At 43.5% G+C, this 21,132-nt stretch overlaps 1 protein-coding gene across 4 annotated transcripts; it reads left to right on the top strand.

Moving 5' to 3' along the window:
* The first annotated feature begins 53 nt into the window (after nucleotides 1-53).
* dip2bb (disco-interacting protein 2 homolog Bb) lies at nucleotides 54-20,767 on the top strand. Of its 4 annotated transcripts, XM_037251562.1 has the most exons (40): nucleotides 54-328; nucleotides 6,266-6,337; nucleotides 7,197-7,349; nucleotides 8,470-8,595; nucleotides 8,658-8,981; nucleotides 9,085-9,231; nucleotides 9,384-9,401; nucleotides 9,769-9,888; nucleotides 10,053-10,250; nucleotides 10,365-10,456; nucleotides 10,566-10,676; nucleotides 10,755-10,878; nucleotides 11,057-11,166; nucleotides 11,263-11,365; nucleotides 11,431-11,495; nucleotides 11,892-11,985; nucleotides 12,059-12,178; nucleotides 12,260-12,374; nucleotides 12,522-12,661; nucleotides 12,734-12,870; nucleotides 12,954-13,034; nucleotides 13,105-13,232; nucleotides 13,358-13,472; nucleotides 13,559-13,760; nucleotides 13,865-13,977; nucleotides 14,157-14,180; nucleotides 14,610-14,690; nucleotides 14,767-14,890; nucleotides 14,967-15,088; nucleotides 15,326-15,437; nucleotides 15,585-15,694; nucleotides 16,294-16,424; nucleotides 16,505-16,673; nucleotides 16,755-16,925; nucleotides 17,017-17,078; nucleotides 17,206-17,263; nucleotides 17,345-17,419; nucleotides 17,509-17,683; nucleotides 17,771-17,894; nucleotides 18,050-20,767. In XM_037251562.1, the coding sequence occupies exons 1-40, from the start codon at nucleotides 244-246 to the stop codon at nucleotides 18,300-18,302; spliced, it is 4,884 nt and encodes a 1,627-aa protein (XP_037107457.1). In that variant the 5' UTR covers nucleotides 54-243; the 3' UTR covers nucleotides 18,303-20,767. The 4 variants fall into 4 exon arrangements, with proteins under 4 accessions (XP_037107457.1, XP_037107458.1, XP_037107459.1 ...); XM_037251563.1 differs by lacking the exon at nucleotides 9,384-9,401 and having other exon boundaries at nucleotides 55-328; XM_037251564.1 differs by lacking the exon at nucleotides 14,157-14,180 and having other exon boundaries at nucleotides 55-328.
* Nucleotides 20,768-21,132: the final 365 nt, after the last annotated feature.

Genomic DNA, 21,132 nt, shown 5'->3' with positions numbered 1-21,132 from the left:
AGAGAGCGCTCAAATGCCGTACTCCAGTTGACTGGTTTGCTCAGTCACGTGACCACCGACGTCGACTTGTTCCCCTGGTCCCTCAGTAGTCATGGCGGTGTCCGGGAGTCTCCGGGATGGAGTAATCACCACCACCGCCGCCGCAGCAGCCTCTTGAGTCTTCATTGCCACCTTCATGCGGGACTGTATCCTCCGTCGGCCGAGATATCACGAACACCCCGCAGGCTGCTCAAGCTTCCTGCTATGGCCGATCGAGGCGTCGAGTTGTCGGCTCTGCCAAAAGAGGTCAGGGACCAGCTGGCGGAGTTGGACCTGGAGCTGTCCGAAGGTAAGGCGGCTTTGCCAGCAGGTGTAGTGTTGCCTTTGGATCAGGACACGATTGCAAATCCCCCTCTTAACACTGGCCTCCATTTACTTTTTTTTTTTTTTTTAAGCATTAGCTTTCTTTTGCAACACCATCTTTGATTAATATGGTTGACTGACTGTATGTCAATATTATTGCTACACTTTGACACGTTTCTTGTTTGTGGCACGTTTTTCTTATTGTGTTGATGTGTAATCCCAGCTCCATGAGCATACACTTATGTCAGAGAAAATGGGTCAAGTTAGTTAACCGGGGGGGCTTCTGTGTGCAAGGCATATCCCTACATGCAGTATTTTTATATGCATCGAAAGACATGATGCTGCATGCACCTACAATCCATCTTTGCCCCGAATGTGCAGCAGATACAAGAGGCTTACTTGTTGTCTGAATGCGAGAAAACAAAATGGAATATGGTGCTGACTGTTATGCAAGTCTGTGAATCACAGTGCAGCAGCCTGATTGGTGCTGTGCAGCTCTCAGGTGCCCGAGGGTGGATGAGTAATGTCATGTTTGGCATGAAGAGCCCAACACTGGAGCCCACTGGTACTGTGCTCCAAGAGGAATCGTGGTCCAAGCTAACCGTAATGCAATCTTAATTATCATTGCATCATATATGCACAAATGTATTTTTACCACGGACCATTAGATCATCATCATCAACATGTGTGGAGAAATCTGAACATGTCAGACCGAGGCCTAGTTTGTAACTGTTTCAGGCTGGACTGCAAGTAGTAAGGTGACTCTCTGATTGGGGTTGTCCCAGTTCTCAGACGATGACACTTGTGTCTTTGCTTGCAACTTTACACCAAAGGTTCTGCGCTGTCCAGATGCCCTCGGCTCGTTGCCACATGTTCCCCAACCGTCAATTGCGTCGGCCGTCTGGATCAGTAGTGTGCTCTGCTCGGGCCGAGCCGAGCAGCATCTGGCCTTACAAAACGTCGAGAGCTCTCTCATGGATATCTTTTTCCGGCAACAATCTCCCCATTGTTGTTTGAAGCGGGACTCCCTTAGCAACAAGCAGAGGAAAAATCTGCATCACTGAAATGGTTGTTTTCAGTCGTTTGCGTGTGTGTGCGCGTATTAGCTTGTGTGTGTGCGAGTGAACCACCACCCACTTTAACGTCTTTGCAAAGACACAAAGAAAGCCATTGAGGGGATCAAAGACTTTGTGATTGAGTCGGACTGGAATTTCGAGCTGTGAGACGCAATTTAAAGCTGCTCAACTTGCTAGCGTGCAGCCCTGTTAGAATCTATTTAGGGTCGCTATCACTTAATTTTTCAGATGCAATGTGACGCTTAGCGGTGAATGAAAAACAAAGGATGTACTCTGAACTCTAATCATGTTTTTTTTTTCCTTATCCAAGAAAAAAAAAAGAACAATCTCTTAATCCAGCATCAATTGCTACAGTACATACTGTACAGTCACAGGCTTTACATGTTAGCATGTTGAAAACTGTGGCGGAAAGGCTAGTCTTCCTCGTTAGAAGCCCGAGCCATAGTGAAAGGGGGGGGAACGAGAGATTACGGTCCTGGCTGCGTCTCTTAATCTAGGTCACAGAGCATCAGGGGGCAACAATCCTGCCACACTGGGCCAGGATGCGACGCATATCTCGCAGCTACCACCGTGACACCACCGAGGCCTCGTCTATATTTGCTCCTCTGTTTCACCTTTAACCTTTTCCCACCCCAAATCAAAACAATTCTTTCTGTTCGCCTCAGTCGTGTTTGGAGTTATTTGTTTATACAATAACTGTCAAAAAAAGTCCACTGACCTGAGCATTGCCTTTTTATTTTATTTTATTTATTTTTTTGCTTGACTTTAGATGAGTTTTTGCATGGTCAGAAGTGAAGCTGATTTCGCCTATCCATTTAAAAGCTCATTAAGAGCCGCGCAGTGCACAGGCTGTTCCTGTGCTCTCCGTGCCGCTCGAGGCCACCAGGCGGACCTCTGCTGCGCTCCGTATGTCACACAGGCACATGCTATTTTTTGGAAAATGAATCCAAAGTGTTACCTAACATCTTAAGCGTCTATTTTCATCTTGCATAAATGCGAGCTCCCACACGTAAACACAGCACCAACAGGCACTATGGAGGGACACGCATGAAGGCTTTGTGGACAAGAAAGCCTGAATAATTTAAATGAACGCTCCACACAAACGCACACTGTCAGCTGGGTCACGGACATTTCTTGCTTTCAACTCCACAGTGAACTGGGGGAGGATTAGCAAGCTCACAGTCGGACCTCCTCATTTTTCTCTTCTCCTTGTGGCTCATCACATCTCTGACTCATTGCTTTTTCAAAACACAACTCAACAGATGCAATATATGAGATTCCTGTCTTTACACTGAAACTAATAATTACTCTGACTCTGATATGTGGGGACTGAGTGTGCTAACATCAGTTTTCTTTTTTAAAATAAAGATGACTCCCTTTATTGAGCAATATATGTGTACATCATTATAGAGTAATGCAGGCCGACATGTCAGCACCACATTGTGTTAGTCACTATGGACCCCATGCCCAGCCCCCAGCCTCTCTCTCTCTTACATACACGTTTAGAATTTCCTATAAGCCCTTTCTGAATTAAGTCGGGCAAACAGCAATTGAAGGCTTTGCTAGGCTCTTAATAGGGGAAATGTTAACTCAGCCCACATCTTGAGTCTGTACTGTAAGTCTATTCACACCTCTTTATAAACAGTTGTTCAATGTTCAGGAAAAAAAAGTATTATTTTTCTTCCTTCATTTCTCAATCTTAAACTAAGCTTGCTGTGGAATTCCCTGTAAGTGACTAGCGTGGCATTAGATTACATTTTTATTCACACATCAGTCACAACCGGAAATCTTGCTTGAGAAGATCAGCATTCAATGAATGGGCAAAAAAAAAAACAGACCAGAGTTGAATGAGTTGTGCCCCTAAAATTTTGAGTGGACTTTTTTTTGTAGCATTTGTAGCAAGACTATGCAGCGGCATAGTGTGTGTTAATGTGTGTGAAGTGTAGTGTGTCAGGTGTGTCAACCACACCTCTTGTCTCTCCTTGCACGGTTGAAGTGGAGTCACGTCTAATTTTCCGATAACGCCCTCCACTCCTTTCCTGCTCCCCCGAGGCCCTCTACATGAATTTGTGTGTGTGGAGTCTATGTGTGACTACGCATGATGTGTCAGCATTGCCATCCTGAGCTGAGCTTAGCGTGCTGACTGAAACCTGAGTCACCTGAATTTATAGCCACACCTTCACACTCACTTCTGTCTCACACGTCTGTTGCTTTTAAAAAGCATTCATTTTCCGCTTGAATATTTTTTTTTTTGTAAATGAGTTTTTAATTCTCTAAAGGTATTCAGTATTTCTCTCATTATTCTTGCAATATTTTATTTTCGTGCTCTGTATACTGTCTATTTACATACACAATGTCACTTATAAGCCTGATGTGTTTTGTTTTTTTAAGAAGGAATTATTATCCTGAATTCTACCATTGCTTCATGTCCCTAAATGTGACAGACATGAATTAAGAGGACTTTTCACTGTTCAGGACACAGAAAGCCAAAAAGACCGTTTTATTGTTACAATAGATCCCAAATTCCAGGAAAGTGACTGCAGCCAAGATAAAAACAAAACATTATTTGTAGCCTGTGTGAAGCTATTGGTCTCTTTTTTTGGGTCTTGCAACTTTTGCATATTGGGAAGTTGAGGTTTGTTTAGCAAATAAGCGACAACCACAACAGGGAGGACAGTGTTGTGTTCTGGTTCCTTAAAATTCAGTCTGTTGCATTTTTGTTTTGGCACATTCAAAGTCAGACAGTCTGTTTGTAGACATGGATATGTTTTTGCTTTTATTGCACGCTGCCTCAGAGCATCTCCTCATCCAAAGGGAGGCTCCGTTTTCTATGAAATAACAGCTGTAAAATTCAGGCATGTGTTCAGATCTTTTTCATTGTGCGGGTGTCTGTTGAGATTTTTGTCATGTTGCTGACAAAGCAAGCGAGTGTGTGATGAAGGAAAAAGCAAGAGGGTGGGGGGGGGGGTCAGATAATTACAATTCAGACTGAGTGCCTGCAGGGTGCAGGGAGAGGGAGTCAATGCAATTTAAATCATCTGAGCTGAGCAACGAGTGAACCTTGGGAAACTGCACCGCTTTCACGCTTCTCTCTTTTTGCTTGTTAAAAATTAAACTCAGTCCTCCTCGCTGTTACGATGAATGCACGCTATAGCTCGGAAACATTTGATTGTTGACCGGAGAGCGGATGCAACACGGTCTTTGTGGGAATTTGGGTTAACGAGACGGGGCCTCGTCAACCTCAGCAGAGAAGTGTGTTGACTCCCAAGTAGACACAAGATTCTTTTATTACATCATTCAATGAGTTTTTTTTTTTTTTTTGGCTGTCCCACACATCAAGACTAAGCCAGAGCAACCAAAAAAGTGCCGCTGTGCATTCTCCAAAACTCAGTGCAGCTTTGCTTACCTTGCACGAAGCCGCCAATGGCTAATTTAACCATCATACTTAATGTTATTACATTTCTTGCACAGATATGACATTTTTTCATGGCTAATATATCAATTGGAGGTTGACCACCATGTGGGAACCTTTCAATAGTTTGCCGATCGGTTTAACTCCTCAGCTGCCTTTGATGGAACCAGGAGAGCGTAATGGAAGTGGCATAGAGTGCAGCTGAATTTCAAATCATCCAGATGGAAGAGTGATTACTTAGAGATTCATTTAATGCTTGTCCAGACCCCTCCCCCCACAAAGACGCCATCTCTCGCTCTCCTTCCGCAGTGAAAACTGCCTGTTCACATGAGCTAAAAATAAATCATGTGACTGAGTAAGGCCAACCATTCTGTTCATGCATTACTTATGGCAGTGTTTACTTTTCATCCATTCCCCCCCCACCCCCCTCAGGAAAAAAAAAAAAGATCCACATGCCTTAAACAGTTGTGCTGTCAGGCTCTTTGTGTGAACACTTAAATTATTAGTCAAGGCTAAACTTTGCTTTAGTTTAATTGTGTGCAAGAGACAATAGGCAGAGGATTTATTACTATTAATTTATTGCCTCGAATATTGGCAGACTCAACACAATAACTGAGACGAGTCAAATGGGGATAATGATGTATTCAAAAATGTGACATGACTGACCTTTGTAACTCATTCACTCCCATTGACGTCTGTAGACGTCAAAGATCCATTTGTGATTGGGCTGGCAGTGAATCGGGTGTCAGCGTAGCAGAACCTCCATGATGTGGTTGCAAGGGTTAAACAGCTTGAGTACAACAAAAAAAATCAAACTTGTTCGTCTTGATTGTCACAACCTGAGCTTGTGTGTCGAGTTTTATGTCATGTTAAAACAAGCCACGAGACACACATCGCAAGAAATTGAGATACCAGTAAAATGCAAAGTCACAGTTGTGTGTTTTTATCAATGAACACAAAGTCATGAATTTCTTGACCCATTCCCCCTTAAACCCAGTGAACACAACATTTCCGAGTTCAATCTTTTCAAATACGTTCTGTCCAGATAGCGTGGTATTGTTTCTACTAGATTGCTGATTATTTGGTTCTACTTGTTTATATAGATAAGTTGTGCTTGAAGATTAGAATTTTCCAACATGATTCCAACCTTTACTGCTTTTAGGCCTTTATTCATTTTCATGGATCGCTTTCCTTGTGTCCTTGTGATTTTATCTAAACTCTCTGAATCATCCTTATTTTTGCTCACTCTCCACATTTCCAAATTTAGGGTTGTTTTGTTTCCTCTTGTGTTGCAGTGTGGAGCATGTTTGAGTTTTCGATATCTGTCTTTGGGCATCCATCTGTTGTTGTTGGTTTTTTTTTTGGTCACCATTGCACGCACTGTAGAACAAACGTTCCTGAATAAACTTTGAAATCATGTCTTTTCTTTCCTCAGGTGACATCACACAGAAGGGCTATGAGAAGAAAAGGACCAAACTCCTGGCACCGTACATCATCCACACCCCAGGTGACTGGCCTTTTTATTTTATTAATCAGCTTCATGTATGTATATTTTTAAAAATCGGAAAGTCAACACTATCATCCCCAAGGCCTGTGGTGATTGCTGCCCCCTAGTGGCATTACAAAACTACCAACCACTATGGGAGGTTTCCGTAGAATTATAATTTATGATCACGACCACAGCAGGAACTTCCAGTTTGAACATTATGCCAACCAACCCGATGAAATTAAAAGTGGATATTCAGTCGGTTCTTCGTTTGCAGCTTTATAGCGGCTTTGACCCGCCACAGAAGAACACGTGTCTATGGGAATGTTTGTCCGTGCATCCAGAAGAACATTTCTGAGGTTACTGGTGCTGGATAAGAAGTCCTGCCTTGCAATCTCCTTTCACCACAAAACTGTTTAACGTGGTTGAGGTCAGGACTCATAACTTCTTCAACGCCAGACTTATCTAAGCACTGTCACGTCCACACAGAAAAAGAACTTTTGCTGATCAGATGACAAATTCCAATTTCGACCAGTTTGGCTGCAAAAGTAGTGAATGGATGTATTGGCGATGCTTTTTCCAAGTTCTTCAATAATTATCTGCACATGGACAAAACATTGTGTGCTGCAGCTACAAAAATGCAGGAACGTTCTTGGAATTTAACATGGACATTCATTCTTGAGTGAGCAAATAAGTGGAACAAGAAGATATTGATCCGAGCCATAAAAAAACGTCACTCGACTATGTCGAGACTTTCTATCGAGCGTTCCTTCTCATTTTTGAACTCTTGCCTGGAGTCTTGGCAGTGATACTTAGAAGCAAGTTATGTACTATACTCTTGAATGTAAATATTATATTTTGTTCCCCCCCCACCCTGCAGTCGAACCACCCCCGAAGAACAATGTGCAGCCACCCGCTCCCAGTTCCTCTTCCAGCCACGGTCCTCCCCCTTCTAGTTCATCCCGCTACCGTGAACGACGCTCTCGAAAGACGCATCGCAATGGCGGAACCAGGGATGACCGTTACAGATCAGGTGCGGAATGCAAATTTAGAAGTCATTTTTTTCCTCAGAGACTATTGAACAGCTGGGGAACCCCATCAGTGACACCCCCCCCCCCCCTCCCCCCTCCTTTGCAAAATGTCATCACTTCCTGGCCATGTAGGAGGAGGCCTTGTGGAGAACACAGGAATGTTTATCTAAGAGGGAAAAGACAGCTCAGCAGTGGGTTGCAAGCAGAAGATGTGAGACTGTAAAATAAAACTCCCTCCGGATTGACACACACTTTCTTCACTGTACTTTTCATCTAATTCTTATTAGAAACTCTCCCGTGGCCAAAAGACATTTTAAATACCACGCTGACCCGTTTTTGTTCAGAAACAATAGGATAAAGGTATTTATTAACTTCCACTTGGGTGTAAAAAGCCCCGACTGGCACAATTAGCCCAATAAGCTTATTGGGTTAAGACTGAAAATGTGCTCAATAAGTGTTCAAGCAGAATATTAAGAGTTGTTAAAGTCCAATTGGGAAATTATTTGCATGTTGGACTTGGATCATATAAAGTGAAAAGCGAGTGTTTGTAAAAAGAGCAGATTCTGAAACAATGTCGGGATCCCCCAGCATGCTATCTCCATGGAAACCTATTTAACCTCTCAGACGCCAAAAGAATCATCCTGTGGCAGCCACAACGCTCAGCAGTTGTGTAACTGTGATGCTGCATTTGATGTTTTGCTCTTTTGATGCCTGAGTGAAGTCAGTCGAGGAGATGCTGTGTGTCACCGAGTGGGTTGCTTCCGTACACGCTGCGAACGCGTGCCTGCCCATTTAAGTCCTCCTGATGCGCCTGTGGGTGTCATCAAGTGAAAGCATCTGCAATTATGTGCGTGGGCTAATGAACAGTTAGCCTCCTCTTGTCGTGATTACGCTTCCAGAGAGGAAGTGCAACCTTTCTTCCGTTCCTTCCTTGACAACTGATTATTTAGCAAAACTAAAATGATGGCAAATGTTACAGGATGTTTTTATAAAGATTTTTCTGTACCAAACACGGCTGTTGTTTTTTGAGAACTCTTGCAAATTTGTCTGAAAGTTGCAATCCAACAAAGATATTTGAGTTCATTATAATTTCAATATCCTTTTTATCTTCTGCCTTATCAGATATTCACTCTGAAGCAGTACAAGCTGCTCTGGCGAAACATAAAGAAGAAAAGATGGCACTGCCCATGCCTACAAAACGACGTTCAACTTATGTGCCGTCCCCCATCGAAACACGAACGCCACCAGGTAGGAAAGGAAGGCCTTCGCAGAATCCAGTTTTCATACCAACGGCACATCGTTTCTCTCAGACTCCTCATCGGCCTCTGAGGATGAGACGTCGGTGCGCAGGCAGTCGTCGGTGGTCGTCCCCATCCCTTTGCTCAATCCCAACCAACAGAGCCCCGATTGTTGGATCAACCGCTCGGCCCAGGGCTCGTCCACATCCTCATCGGCTTCCTCCACCTTGTCCCACGGAGAGGCCAAGCCGCAGCCTCACAACCAGCCTCAGCCTCAGTACAAGCCTCAGTACCAACCTCTGTACAAGCCTCAGTATCAGCCGCAGCCCCAGCACGAACCGCCACCGCCGCACACGGCCGCCGCCATCACCGACATGATGGCTCACAGTCGCATTGGTGAGCAACAAAATACAATTTGTAAAAAATAATTCTACATATGTATAAAGTATTTTTTATTTTTTTATCAAATGTGGTCATTTTTCTATCCCACTACCCGCAGCCCCCCACGAGAACAGCGTCCCACCTCCCGATGTGACGGCGGTCGCCCTTCCAGCCAGAGGCCCGCGGGTTGACTTGCCCTCCAACACGACGGCCCGTGGGATGAGTCGAGGGCAGAGTCGCTCCAGCATGATGGAGACTGCAGACGGTAATCGTCCACTTTGCGACTTTTTATTTTCTCCTAGCAACCTCTTAAGGCTTTCTCTCAATTAAATTCCAGTTGTGTCATTAATCGTACTGTGCTGCTTACTTCTGCTTTCACTCTTTCTGCTCTGTCACATGTTTTTGACTGGCTGGTAGGAAGAATTAATCTCCAGAGTAAGAACACACTTTCATGTGTATTGTCCGCAGCCTTGTGTCTTTGCTGTTTTGACCCTACTTCTCCCTATTGTCTGTAATAAATGCATACAAAAATCAAAACACATGGCAGTCCCAGTCCAAAAAAACCACTCTTGACCCAACTCTCACCTTGTTTTCCTTGTGATGATCCCACTCAACGTGTGCTGCTTTTTCATTCCCAACCATGACGCCATTCCAAATGTTTGACGAGTCACATTTTGTGGGTTGAGAAGCAGCAGACAGTGAGAAGATATGACGCTCAAATGACACTTTTGTTCGTATGTGCACGAGTGTGTGTGACCGTGTCGTGCAAATCTCCACCGTTTCTCTCCCTTTGGCCTTGTAGGAGTTCCGGTGAACAGCAGAGTGTCCACAAAGATCCAGCAACTTCTCAACACGCTGAAGAGACCAAAGAGGCCACCACTCAGTGAGTTCTTCACCGATGACTCGGAGGAGATAGTAGAAGGTGAGACATGATAGCTGTTGATCATTTCACACACAAACAATGACAATTCTACACACTACAGTTTAATTTCTTTGTTGCTTTTCCCCCCCACATCTGCTTTCCACTACCACGCTTATTTGGACTTTTACTGTCCTAATGCCGTCCTGATGTTCTGTTTATCTCAGTGCCCCAGCCGGATCCCAACACACCCAAGCCAGAAGGGCGTCAGATCATCCCGGTGAAAGGCGAGCCTCTAGGGGTGGTCAGTAATTGGCCGCCAGCCCTGCAAGCCGCGTTGGCCCGATGGGGGGCGACGCAGGGGAAAAGCCCCGCCCTCACAGCTCTCGACATCACGGGCAAACCGCTCTACACGCTGACTTACGGTGAGACTTGATTCTATCCGTATCTCAATAATAAATAATGTGCAAGCAAAGATGGCTCATAATCTGAGACTATATGATAGATTAATTTTGCGTGTCACTCTCCATCCGTTTTAGGGAAACTTTGGAGTCGCAGTGTGAAACTTGCCTACACGCTCCTAAATAAGTTGGGCAACAAAAACGAGCAGATCCTTAAACCCGGCGACAGGGTGAGGACACAAAATGATATTGTTACCTTTGTAAAGTCTGTTAGTTTGCAGCAAAACTGGTGTTTTATGTTTTTGAAAACAACACAATGTCCATTTAATGACTTTGTAGGTGGCACTCGTGTACCCCAACAGTGACCCAGGGATGTTCTGGGTGGCCTTCTATGGCTGCCTCCTCGCTGAGGTCATACCTGTACCGATAGAGGTGCCACTCTCTCGCAAGGTGAGGGTTTTTTTCTCCGGTAAATGTTTTTGTTCATTAGGGGTGAAGACAATTAACATTTGCGTGTTGGACATGTAGGATGCGGGCATCAGCCAAGTGGGCTTTCTTCTCGGCAGCTGTGGTGTGGGCCTTGCGCTGACCAGCGAGATATGTCTGAAGGGTCTTCCCAAGACCCCCACTGGAGAAATAATGCAGTTCAAAGGTTGTTAAGGCAATAACGTCATGAACATTTGGCTACATTTCAATGAGCAACAATTAAATGTTAGCTATAATCAGATGTGAGATTCTCTGTTTCTATGCCAGTGTCATATTGACTCCAAATAGGGATCATCTCAATCTGGGATTTTTTTAAAAAAATAAAGCATTTACCTTTCTGGTAGGCTGGCCTCGAATGAAGTGGGTGATTACGGACTCCAAGTACCTGACCAAGCCTTCGAAAGATTGGCAGCCTCACATTCCGACGGCCAACACAGACCCCGCCTACATTGAGGTGACCCCGGGCTAAAACTTTGCTGACTTGACAATAAAAGGATGCAAAAAGGAGTCCACCTGATCTGAAATGATCTTTTTCTCCTCCTTTGCACAGTACAAGGCCAATAAAGAGGGCACGGTGGTCGGCGTGGCGGTGTCTAAGGTTGCCATGCTAACCCACTGCCAGGCGCTGACACAGGCCTGCAACTACTGCGAGGGTGAGTTTTTGAAGGGTTTGGATCATGGCAGTCGTTATTAATTTGATGTCCTATATCTGTCGCAGGTGAAACGCTAGTGAATGTTTTAGACTGTAAGAAGGACATGGGTCTCTGGCATGGGGTGCTCACGGTGAGTGGGTGTTTGTGGCTATTCATAGTAAACAGCAGTCGCGCCAAAAACATTAGTTATGGAAAAGTGTCTCATTATAAACAATGAATCCCTTGTTGTTGTTAATATCGAAATGATAAATTTGTTTCCAATACGGTTATTCCCTGGTGCTGTTTGATCGTGCACTCTACATTATGCAAGTGCTGTCTCATGTTGCTAAATAAGACAAATATTTTGTTTCAACTTAATAGGCTTTTAGATATATATTAATTTTTGTGAAGGCACATTTTGGGGCACACCTCTTTGATTTCATTTTTTTTTTGGGTTTCCCATCACAATATATGTCAGCCTAATTCTTTACACTGTTTATTATTTTCCCTTTGGGTGCTTTGTTAACCACATGTTGTTTGGTAACAGGCTGTGATGAACAGGATCCACACTATAAGTGTTCCCTATGCAGTTATGAAGGCGTGTCCACTCTCCTGGGTACAGCGGGTTCACATCCACAAAGGTAAAAACACTTTAGGATCACCTTGAGAATTACTCGCTGGAGACACGACAGTATATAAACTATTTTTCCACAGCCCGATTAGCTTTGGTGAAGTGTCGGGACTTGCACTGGGCCATGATGGCCCACCGGGAGCAGAGAGACATCAGCCTGGTATCGTTGCGTATGCTGATCGTCGCCGATGGCGCCAACCCTTGTGAGAAAAGCTTATGATCTTTTCTTCCAATCCGCAAAGTCACACCTTGAGCCCCGCCTATTTCACCCTTGTTGTTTGCAGGGTCGGTTTCTTCCTGTGATGCCTTCCTGAACGTTTTCCAATCCCACGGGCTGAAGCCAGAAGTCATCTGTCCTTGCGCCACATCCCCTGAGGCCATGACAGTAGCAATACGCAGGTGTTTTCATTGACCTACTTTTGCATCCATCCATTTTTGATAGCGCTTGTTCTCAGTATTGGAGCCTGGCTCAGTTGAATCATTCTTCAATCAAAATAATTCCAGTCAGTGAATTACTTTTGATTTTTTATCATATCTTTCATGTAGACCTGGATTACCGGGTGCACCCCTTCCTGCCCGTGCCGTGCTTTCCCTGGGCGGCCTGAGCCATGGCGTCATCAGGGTCAACACAGAGGACAAAAATTCTGCCCTCACCGTGCAAGACGTGGGGCACGTCATGCCAGGAGGTGAGCTTAATACACGAAAAAATGATCTCAAGGAAATAACTTTCTTTCCCTCTCCACTTTGTGTGTATCCAGCTCTGATGTGCATAGTCAAACCAGACGGACCTCCTCAGTTGTGTAAAACAGATGAGATTGGTGAGATCATAATTAACTCCCGGGCTGGTGGCACCATGTACTACGGCCTGCCAGGGGTCACCAAAAACACTTTTGAGGTATGAACGTGGAGTTAATAGGTCCGCCTGCATACATTGCTTCATTTATTTTATCTTACCACCCCCTCCATCCTGGTGCTTAGGTGATCCCGGTCAATGCTAATGGAGTTCCCATCGGAGAGATTCCATTCGTGCGCTCAGGACTCTTGGGCTTTGTTGGGCCAGTAAGTTGGATATTTGATCACCTGAGCCGTCCTCTCTTAGGTTCTAACAAACCCGGCTGTGCATTCACAGGGCAGTCTGATTTTTGTCGTGGGCAAAATCGAGGGTCTCCTCCAAGTGAGCGGACGCCGACACAATGCCGATGACTTAGTGGCGACTGCACTCGCCGTGGAGCCGGTCAAGACTGTGTATCGTGGGAGGTGAGAGGGTGGATGCTCCACGAAGACACTATGTTGCTCATTTCAATATCTGTGTGTGGATGGCTTGTCAACATTGAGTCATTTTGAAATCCGTATCAATTTACTATTCATGTGTGTGTTATCAGGATCGCTGTGTTTTCAGTCACCGTGTTCTATGACGAGAGAGTCGTGATTGTGGCTGAGCAGAGGCCAGACGCCAGCGAAGAGGACAGCTTCCAATGGATGAGCCGAGTCCTTCAGGTACTGGCCCAGATGTTTTAGTCTGTTTTGATTTTCACGTTCTGTCAAATCAAACAATCAGTATTCTCCACCTCGTTCCTGTTCAGGCAATTGACAGTATCCACCAGGTGGGCCTCTACTGCCTGGCTCTGGTCCCAGCCAATACTTTACCCAAAACACCTCTGGGGGGCATCCACATCTCCGATACCAAGCAGTTCTTCTTAGAGGGCAACCTGCACCCTTGCAATATCCTCATGTGTCCGCATACTTGTGTCACCAACCTGCCTAAACCCCGTCAGAAGCAGCCTGGTATGTGTGCTGAGCAACATCCCAGTAATAGAAAAGTCGCTTTTTTCTTTTTTAATCAGCAATAACATTTACAATAAATAACACCACTCAAATGTTTCTTATAGTTGGTGTTGGTCCCGCATCTGTGATGGTGGGCAATCTAGTGGCAGGGAAGAGGATTGCTCAGGCGGCAGGCCGAGAGCTCGGTATGATCGACGACCAGGATCTCGTCCGCAAGGTAATTTGACCTTCCGCTCGTAAACAGCTGCTTACTCTTAAACGTCTTTTACACATCTCGGAAGGATGGAGTACATGATGAAAGCGTGCGGTATGGAGATTGTCTCGTAGGCCTTAGGTCAGATCGGAATGTTAAAAAAACGACATTCTCTCTGTTTTTACTTGTCTTTGTGGATGTAGCTCTGTATGTGGCCCACCGTCATGGTAAGAATTCTGGCCCCTTCCAGCATCTTCCTCCTACCCCTGTTTTATTTTGCTCACGCTCTAACTAGTGCTGTATTGTGCTTTCATTTTGGTTGCTTGTGTTTGACACATGCAGAACTATGTGCATTTTCATGTCACATAGGCTATTTTACCCTTTGTTTTATATTTTCAATTTGCTATTTATGAGCTGGATTTTTTTTATTTCATGCTATGTAGCTGTATGTTTAGGAATGCAGCAGCTTTTGCTTTGTGTAGATGTTTAAGGTTTAGTTCCATTCAGGCCACTCAACGGTGAACATTATTTCTTTGTAGGATTTAATTTGACCTTATATTATTTTGCGAGTGTACCTTATATTATTGCGGCTGGTGACTGTGCATTGAACGTAATAAGGTTGACCTACCAGTGAAACAAAAATGTTTCCCCCCCAGCATCAATACTTGACAGAGGCTCTACAGTGGAGGGCGCAGACGGATGCAGATCATGTTCTCTATGTTCTTCTTAACGCTAAGGTAACTCGTTGATCTGGCAAATCATACTGATATGAACGAAAGCATTCCGTTCCAATCTCTCTCCGATATCCTGCAGGGTGTGGCCGTGAGCACGGCGACCTGCGTTCAACTTCACAAGCGAGCTGAGAAGATTGCCGCCGCGCTCATGGAGAAAGGCAGCATCAACACTGGAGAGAACGTGGTGCTTCTTTATCCTCCTGGTCGGTTCTGCTGCGGTTATTCCAGTTGATTTGATTGATTTGCTGACTTTGTTTTTTTGAAATCTCATTTGGTAAGGTATTGATTTGATCGCGTCATTTTACGGGTGCCTATACGCCGGCTGTGTCCCGGTAAACGTCAGGCCTCCTCACCCTCAGAACCTGGGAGCCACACTGCCTACTGTCCGTATGATCATTGATGTAAGTTTCTTCACGTGTGTTTATTTGTGATGATTTTACTTCAGCAGTTTACACGGCCGATGATCATTTATTCATTTTCTCCTACGTTCAAGAAATTCTAATATCTGAATAACAGTAACATGCAAAGTAGATTTACATGACTGCTTTTTTGTTTTTGTTCTAAACTTCGGAGGTTTGACTCAATTTTGCAAAAAGATGCTTCTTGAAGGAATTTAGCTCTCATCCTGTTGTCACCAGGTCAGTAAAGCGGCATGTATCCTCACCACTCAAAATCTCATGCGAATACTGCGCTCCAAGGAGGCTGCTGCATCTGTAAACATTAAAACGTGGCCAACAATCATCGACACTGGTAAGCTACTTGCAATTTTTTCCAAACATACTCAAAGACATACCTGATTATTATTTTTTTAACTTTTCTCCACACGACCTATAATTATTTTTTCAGATTTAAGCTGTTTCATATCGTATCATATTTGCTGAATCCATTTGTTTTCAGACGACCTTCCTCGCCGTCGACCTCCTCAAATCTATAAGCCCCCCACAGCGGAGATGATAGCGTATCTGGACTTCAGCGTTTCCACGACAGGCATGCTCACTGGGGTCAAGGTGAGATGAGACAAGATTTTCTTCCAAAGATGAACAAACATGTGTTTCAAAGGATTTGTTTGGAAGAAATCAAAGTTAAAGCCTCAGCTTGTCCCTTTCTGGTCCAAGATCAATGATACGTTTGTCCAGTTTCAATAATTCCCTAAGTGTGGCACTACGTTGCTGTACGTTGGCGCCCTCTAGCGGTATACAAAAAGATCACAGTTTAAATGTTTAACGATAGACTTTTTCTTTTAATCCAGTTCCTGTTTTTTTAAGTAGATTTCAGTTGTATTTAAATATGCAAATAAAATATATTTGCATTGAATATTTTTAGCTGTTTGTTTAATCAAATCATTAAGTCATGTTTTTATCTTGTATTTAAATGCAGTGTCAATGTTCAAATTGTGCATAGTCTATTATGGCTTACAATAATATAAATTTTAGTTTATAGGAATTAAACCCGTGGCTTGTTTTCACTAAACACTGAAGCTTGCGTCTAGTGGTCCAATTGTTCATTCATTTTAACAATCGATGCGGTTTTATTGCTCGGCCCATCAAATCCATATCGGTATTAATAGACACATGCACTAAGTGCTGTTTTCCACTTTGTTATTCAGATCTCGCATGCAGCCGTCAGTGCGCTGTGCCGCTCTATCAAGCTGCAGTGTGAGCTCTACTCTTCTCGCCAAATCGCCATCTGCCTGGATCCTTACTGCGGTCTGGGCTTTGTCTTGTGGTGCCTCGCTAGGTACAATAAATTAAACCTGCAGTCACCTTTACTTTGCCATCCTCTAATGGCAACCCGCTTTGTTCTCTCTTGTCTTGCAGTGTTTACTCAGGTCACCAATCCATCCTCATACCTCCTTTTGAGTTGGAGAGCTGTTTGTCTCTGTGGCTAAGCAGCCTCAGTCAGTACCGCGTCAGAGATACCTTCTGCTCTTACTCCGTCATGGAGTTTTGTACTAAAGGCCTGGGCACGCAAACAGAGTTGCTCAAGGTGCAGGCTGCCATCTATGTCATAGAGTCCAACTTTGTGCTGGTATTCATAAAAGGAAAACTTTGTGTGTTTTTTTTCTAGGCCCGTGGGGTCAACCTGTCATGCGTGCGCAGTTGTGTAGTGATTGCAGAGGAGCGTCCTCGCCTGGCCCTCACGCATTCCTTCTCCAAGTTGTTTAAAGATCTAGGGTTGTCAACCAGAGCTGTCAGTACTGCTTTTGGCTCCAGAGTTAACCTGGCTGTCTGCTTGCAGGTAGGTCAGCTTGAAAAGAGATTCAGTAAACAACAATCTAGGGCATTGTGTAAATGATGTAACACTGTGTACACGCTTGTGTTTGTGTTAGGGTACCACTGGCCCTGATCCCTGCACAGTTTATGTGGACATGAAGTCCCTCCGCCATGACAGGTAACATCAGCAATGAACAAAAAAAGGCTTTATTCATATTTAGTATTTTTTTTTTTAAAGGCATAACTTTGACAGCAAAACACGTTCAAATGCAATCAAACGTAAATGTTATCTCTCGTCATTTCAGAGTGAGGCTGGTAGAGAGAGGAGCACCTCAAAGTCTTCCCTTGATGGAATCTGGCAAGGTACATTAATTGAGCCGTGGAACAAATTTTACATTAAAAAACAAACTCACAAACTCGCCTTTTTTTTCTCCCTTCCCCCAGATATTGCCAGGCGTCCGAGTCATAATCGTAAATCCAGAGACGAGAGGACCGCTTGGAGACTCTCATCTGGGAGAAGTAAACAGCCTCCCCCAAACTTGCATTTTAAATTTTTGGCATCATTTAAAGTGGTGTGCCTTTTTTTTTTTTCTTTTCTTTTCTCGTAGATCTGGGTGAATAGCCCTCACAATGCCAGCGGCTACTACACCATCTATGGAGAGGAGAGTCTACAGGCTGACCACTTTAACACCAAGCTCAGCTTTGGGGACCCACAAACCTTATGGGCCAGAACTGGCTACTTGGGCTTTGTTAAGAGGACAGAGCTTCTGGATGCCAGTGGGGGTAAAATAGGCGCTCATGCAACTCATGGAAAATCCTAAACTATAAACATGATCAAATAATACCAAACTGATGTATCTGCACGCTCAGATCGTCACGATGCTCTTTTTGTGGTGGGCTCACTGGACGAGACCTTGGAGCTTCGAGGGCTTCGCTACCACCCCATTGACATTGAGACATCGGTGTCTCGTGCCCATCGCAGTATCGCTGAGAGGTGAGAATTACCCCCCAAAAAAATCATACATGTTTTTTGGTTCTTGAGCTTAGCAACCTGTTGTGCACACTTGACAAATATTAGCTTGATATGGGTAAAATATGTTGATTAACATACATGCAGGAAATAAACCAGTATGATCTTGTTGTTCCTAGTGCTGTGTTTACATGGACCAACCTTCTTGTGGTGGTGTCGGAGCTGTGCGGCTCAGAGCAAGACGCGCTGGACCTGGTGCCTCTGATAACAAACGTGGTCTTGGAGGAGCATCACCTCATTGTGGGCGTGGTTGTCATTGTGGACCCCGGGGTCATACCCATTAACTCCAGAGGGGAGAAGCAACGCATGCACCTTCGTGACTCCTTCCTGGCAGACCAGCTGGATCCCATCTACGTTGCTTACAATATGTGAGGGCCCGGTTGCCGTGTACTGTCACAGAACCCTACTGCATGTCTGTGACCGGACCTGTCATGTTTGATTTTCACTGTGTTTTATTGATACATTTGTGCAAATCATTCCGGAGCAGCAATACCAAGCTGCCGAAAGTCTTTGATTACAAAAGTCTGCGTTGACTTACACGTTTGGTTTGGCCGACCACATAAGACCACTTTTGAAATTCCTTATTATTGCCTTTAAAAAAAAAAAAAAAAAAGATTCCAACAAACCTCTTGAAACACGTTCCTCCTAGTGGTGACACTGATTCAAAGCGCTACTTACTCAACTTGAAATCTTTTTTACATGCAGCTTTCAAACAAATGCACACACATGCATGTGCTGAGCCGGCGTCGTTTCCCCCTCAATTTTTTGTTTTATGCGTCTGCGCGCCTATGTATGTGTGAAACTAATGAGCCGCTTGGCTTTTTGTTATTTAAATGTCCTAAGATATTGAAGCCAAATGTTTTCACAGCTTTCCTGCCCTGATTTACTCAATTTCCTGCCTTATAGACTTACAGCCATACATTCCTCTTATTGATTTTAATAAATCTATTTTTAACGGCTGTTTATCCTCTTTTGGCTTTTATTGGCAATCCCAACAGACAGCCAAAGGATTCAAATAAGAGACTGCACTTCAAAGCCTCTTTGTATTTTCGATACTGTAAAGCTATTTTTAAGTGGATAAATGTATAAAATTGTACACTCATCAGCTGACGAATCCTCGATGGTTGGCTTGGTAGCAGAAAGAAGACTGTAAATAACAAAGGAACCAATGATGGTCCTTGCAATATTAGTCGTGTGACAGAGGGTCAAAAACAATACTTGTAAATCATCAATAGACATGATACATATAATGTTGCACTTTCTTCAAAAGCATCTATTTTATTACAACAATAAGGCATTATAAGTATCATTTCAGGAACATTATCTGGCATGAGGGCCTCATGAGTTTACCAGTAGGACTGTTGCTGTTTAAGGCCATTAAATGAAAAAAAGAAAAAAAAAAAGAAAATGGGCAGCACTAAAAACGCGCCTTTCTACCTTCCCGGCACTGAAAGCGCTTTACACCGTCGCCTCGTTCAGCCAATCACACACACTGACGATGAGCGAGGTCACAAACTAACTAGCAATTTGAGCTTGTACATGTAATGACGACAATGAGAGAAACAATCAAATGACTGTTTTTAGGCTGCCAGGTCATTTTGTTATTTTCAAATTTAGTGCACCAAATTCATGATGTGTTTTAGCAGTGTAGTCTAGGATGACACGGTTCTCCTCCACTTTAAGGTCATTTGAATGTGTTGTGTTTATGGAGCTTTGTAAAGGTTTATTTGCAGTTTTGTTTGTCGTTGGGGTGGTCTGCAGCAAGTCATGTATTTAATATCTGGATCTGCACGCGCTAGTGGCAAAACTGGACAAAAATCCGTTTAACTCATGGGGGGGGGTCATTTGCAAATGACCTGCAATTGTGTGCTTTTCTCGTGCTCTTTGCCATCATTTGTAATGACTTCATACTGAACAGTAGTATCTCGGTGAGAAACTTTTACTTTCCACGTGTAGATAATGTTTTTAGCTTTTAGACGTTGTCGCATTACAACGTGACTAACACTATGTTGCAAGATGTACTCTTGGAAATGCAGCGCTTTTGCACTGTCGTTACATTCTGTACTGTAAGTCATCTCAAGATGTGTTTTATCCCCTTTTCAAGTCCACATGGAAGAAATACACACAATTCATTCTTTGCTTTAGTAATGTGTCCTACTTTTGCAGCAGAATGTTTGCACGGGACTAACAAAATAATGTGAGCTGTGTCTCCTTTTGAGGCAGGGGTTGGAACAATATATATAAATATATATAAATAGTATTGCTTTATAGACATGTATATATTCAGGGAACCAAACTCAGTTAACACAGGGATGGACCAGGCAGTCTCGTGGTGCAAATCATCAAATATATTTCAAATAAACCTAATGAACAAAGAGGAGCAGATACTGTCTGTGTACATTCTACCTGCATTGCTAAGAAATCTCCATCTTATTTTGGCTTCCTGCTCTTTGTCTGTTCTAACACACTATGCAAACCTGATGACAGTGCGGTTTTGTTCAAGCTTGCACAGTCCGCTCAACAATGATTATACATTTTAATTACTATGAAGTCACTGATCATGTTTGAAAAGTACATGAGGCGATATTAATCTCTCTTGAGTTGTTCTGTTGGTATTGTGTATGCAACCTCAGCATGTTGTGTAAATATTAAGTATTGATTCATTCTTAACTCGTCCATGAAAATGTGATTACGCGAAAAGGAGGCAGTTTAACTCCATGAAATCCAGGCGGTACACCCCTTGTTTGTTCTCATTTATTTTATAATTTGCTCAGTTGTATTTTGTTTTATACTGTAAAAGTAATACAGAAAAAAAATAAAAAAAGAATCATCTCTGATGACCTTGTGCAGTGGTTTGCACTTGTGTTCACTCCTACATTTGTGTTTGATGTAACGGGGTCATTTCCAGAAGCGCATCAGATGATTTCATTTGCACAATTTGTTAGTCTCCCATTAAACAGCTAAAGGGCAAAATTCACCACAGGTGTTTGATGTGCATTTCACTTTATTTTAGTACAGCAAATTAAAAGCATGTTTCCTGGGTCACATGCATCTCAAAGGCATCGCACCACACCGCCCCTACAATATGAGGGACTAATTCAAAGGCAAAACATGTAAATTTAGGACATTTAAAAATATTTAATATCAAAGAAATAAAAAAATAGCTTACTAAAATTATACAAAAAATTTATAGAGCAAGTAG

Source organism: Syngnathus acus, chromosome 5 (genome assembly GCF_901709675.1).
Source record: "Syngnathus acus chromosome 5, fSynAcu1.2, whole genome shotgun sequence".
NCBI classification, from domain to species: domain Eukaryota; kingdom Metazoa; phylum Chordata; class Actinopteri; order Syngnathiformes; family Syngnathidae; genus Syngnathus; species Syngnathus acus.
Note: the sequence above shows the minus strand (reverse complement) of the source record. Positions and strands in the feature narration are given on the sequence as shown.

Coding starts and splice junctions, on each gene's coding strand:
- dip2bb (XM_037251562.1), top strand. CDS start 244: ATGGCCGATCGAGGCGTCGAGTTGTCGGCTCTGCCAAAAGAGGTCAGG. Junction 16,425..16,504: donor GTCTTGTGGTGCCTCGCTAG/GTACAATAAATT, acceptor CTTGTCTTGCAG/TGTTTACTCAGGTCACCAAT. Junction 16,926..17,016: donor ACCTGGCTGTCTGCTTGCAG/GTAGGTCAGCTT, acceptor TGTTTGTGTTAG/GGTACCACTGGCCCTGATCC.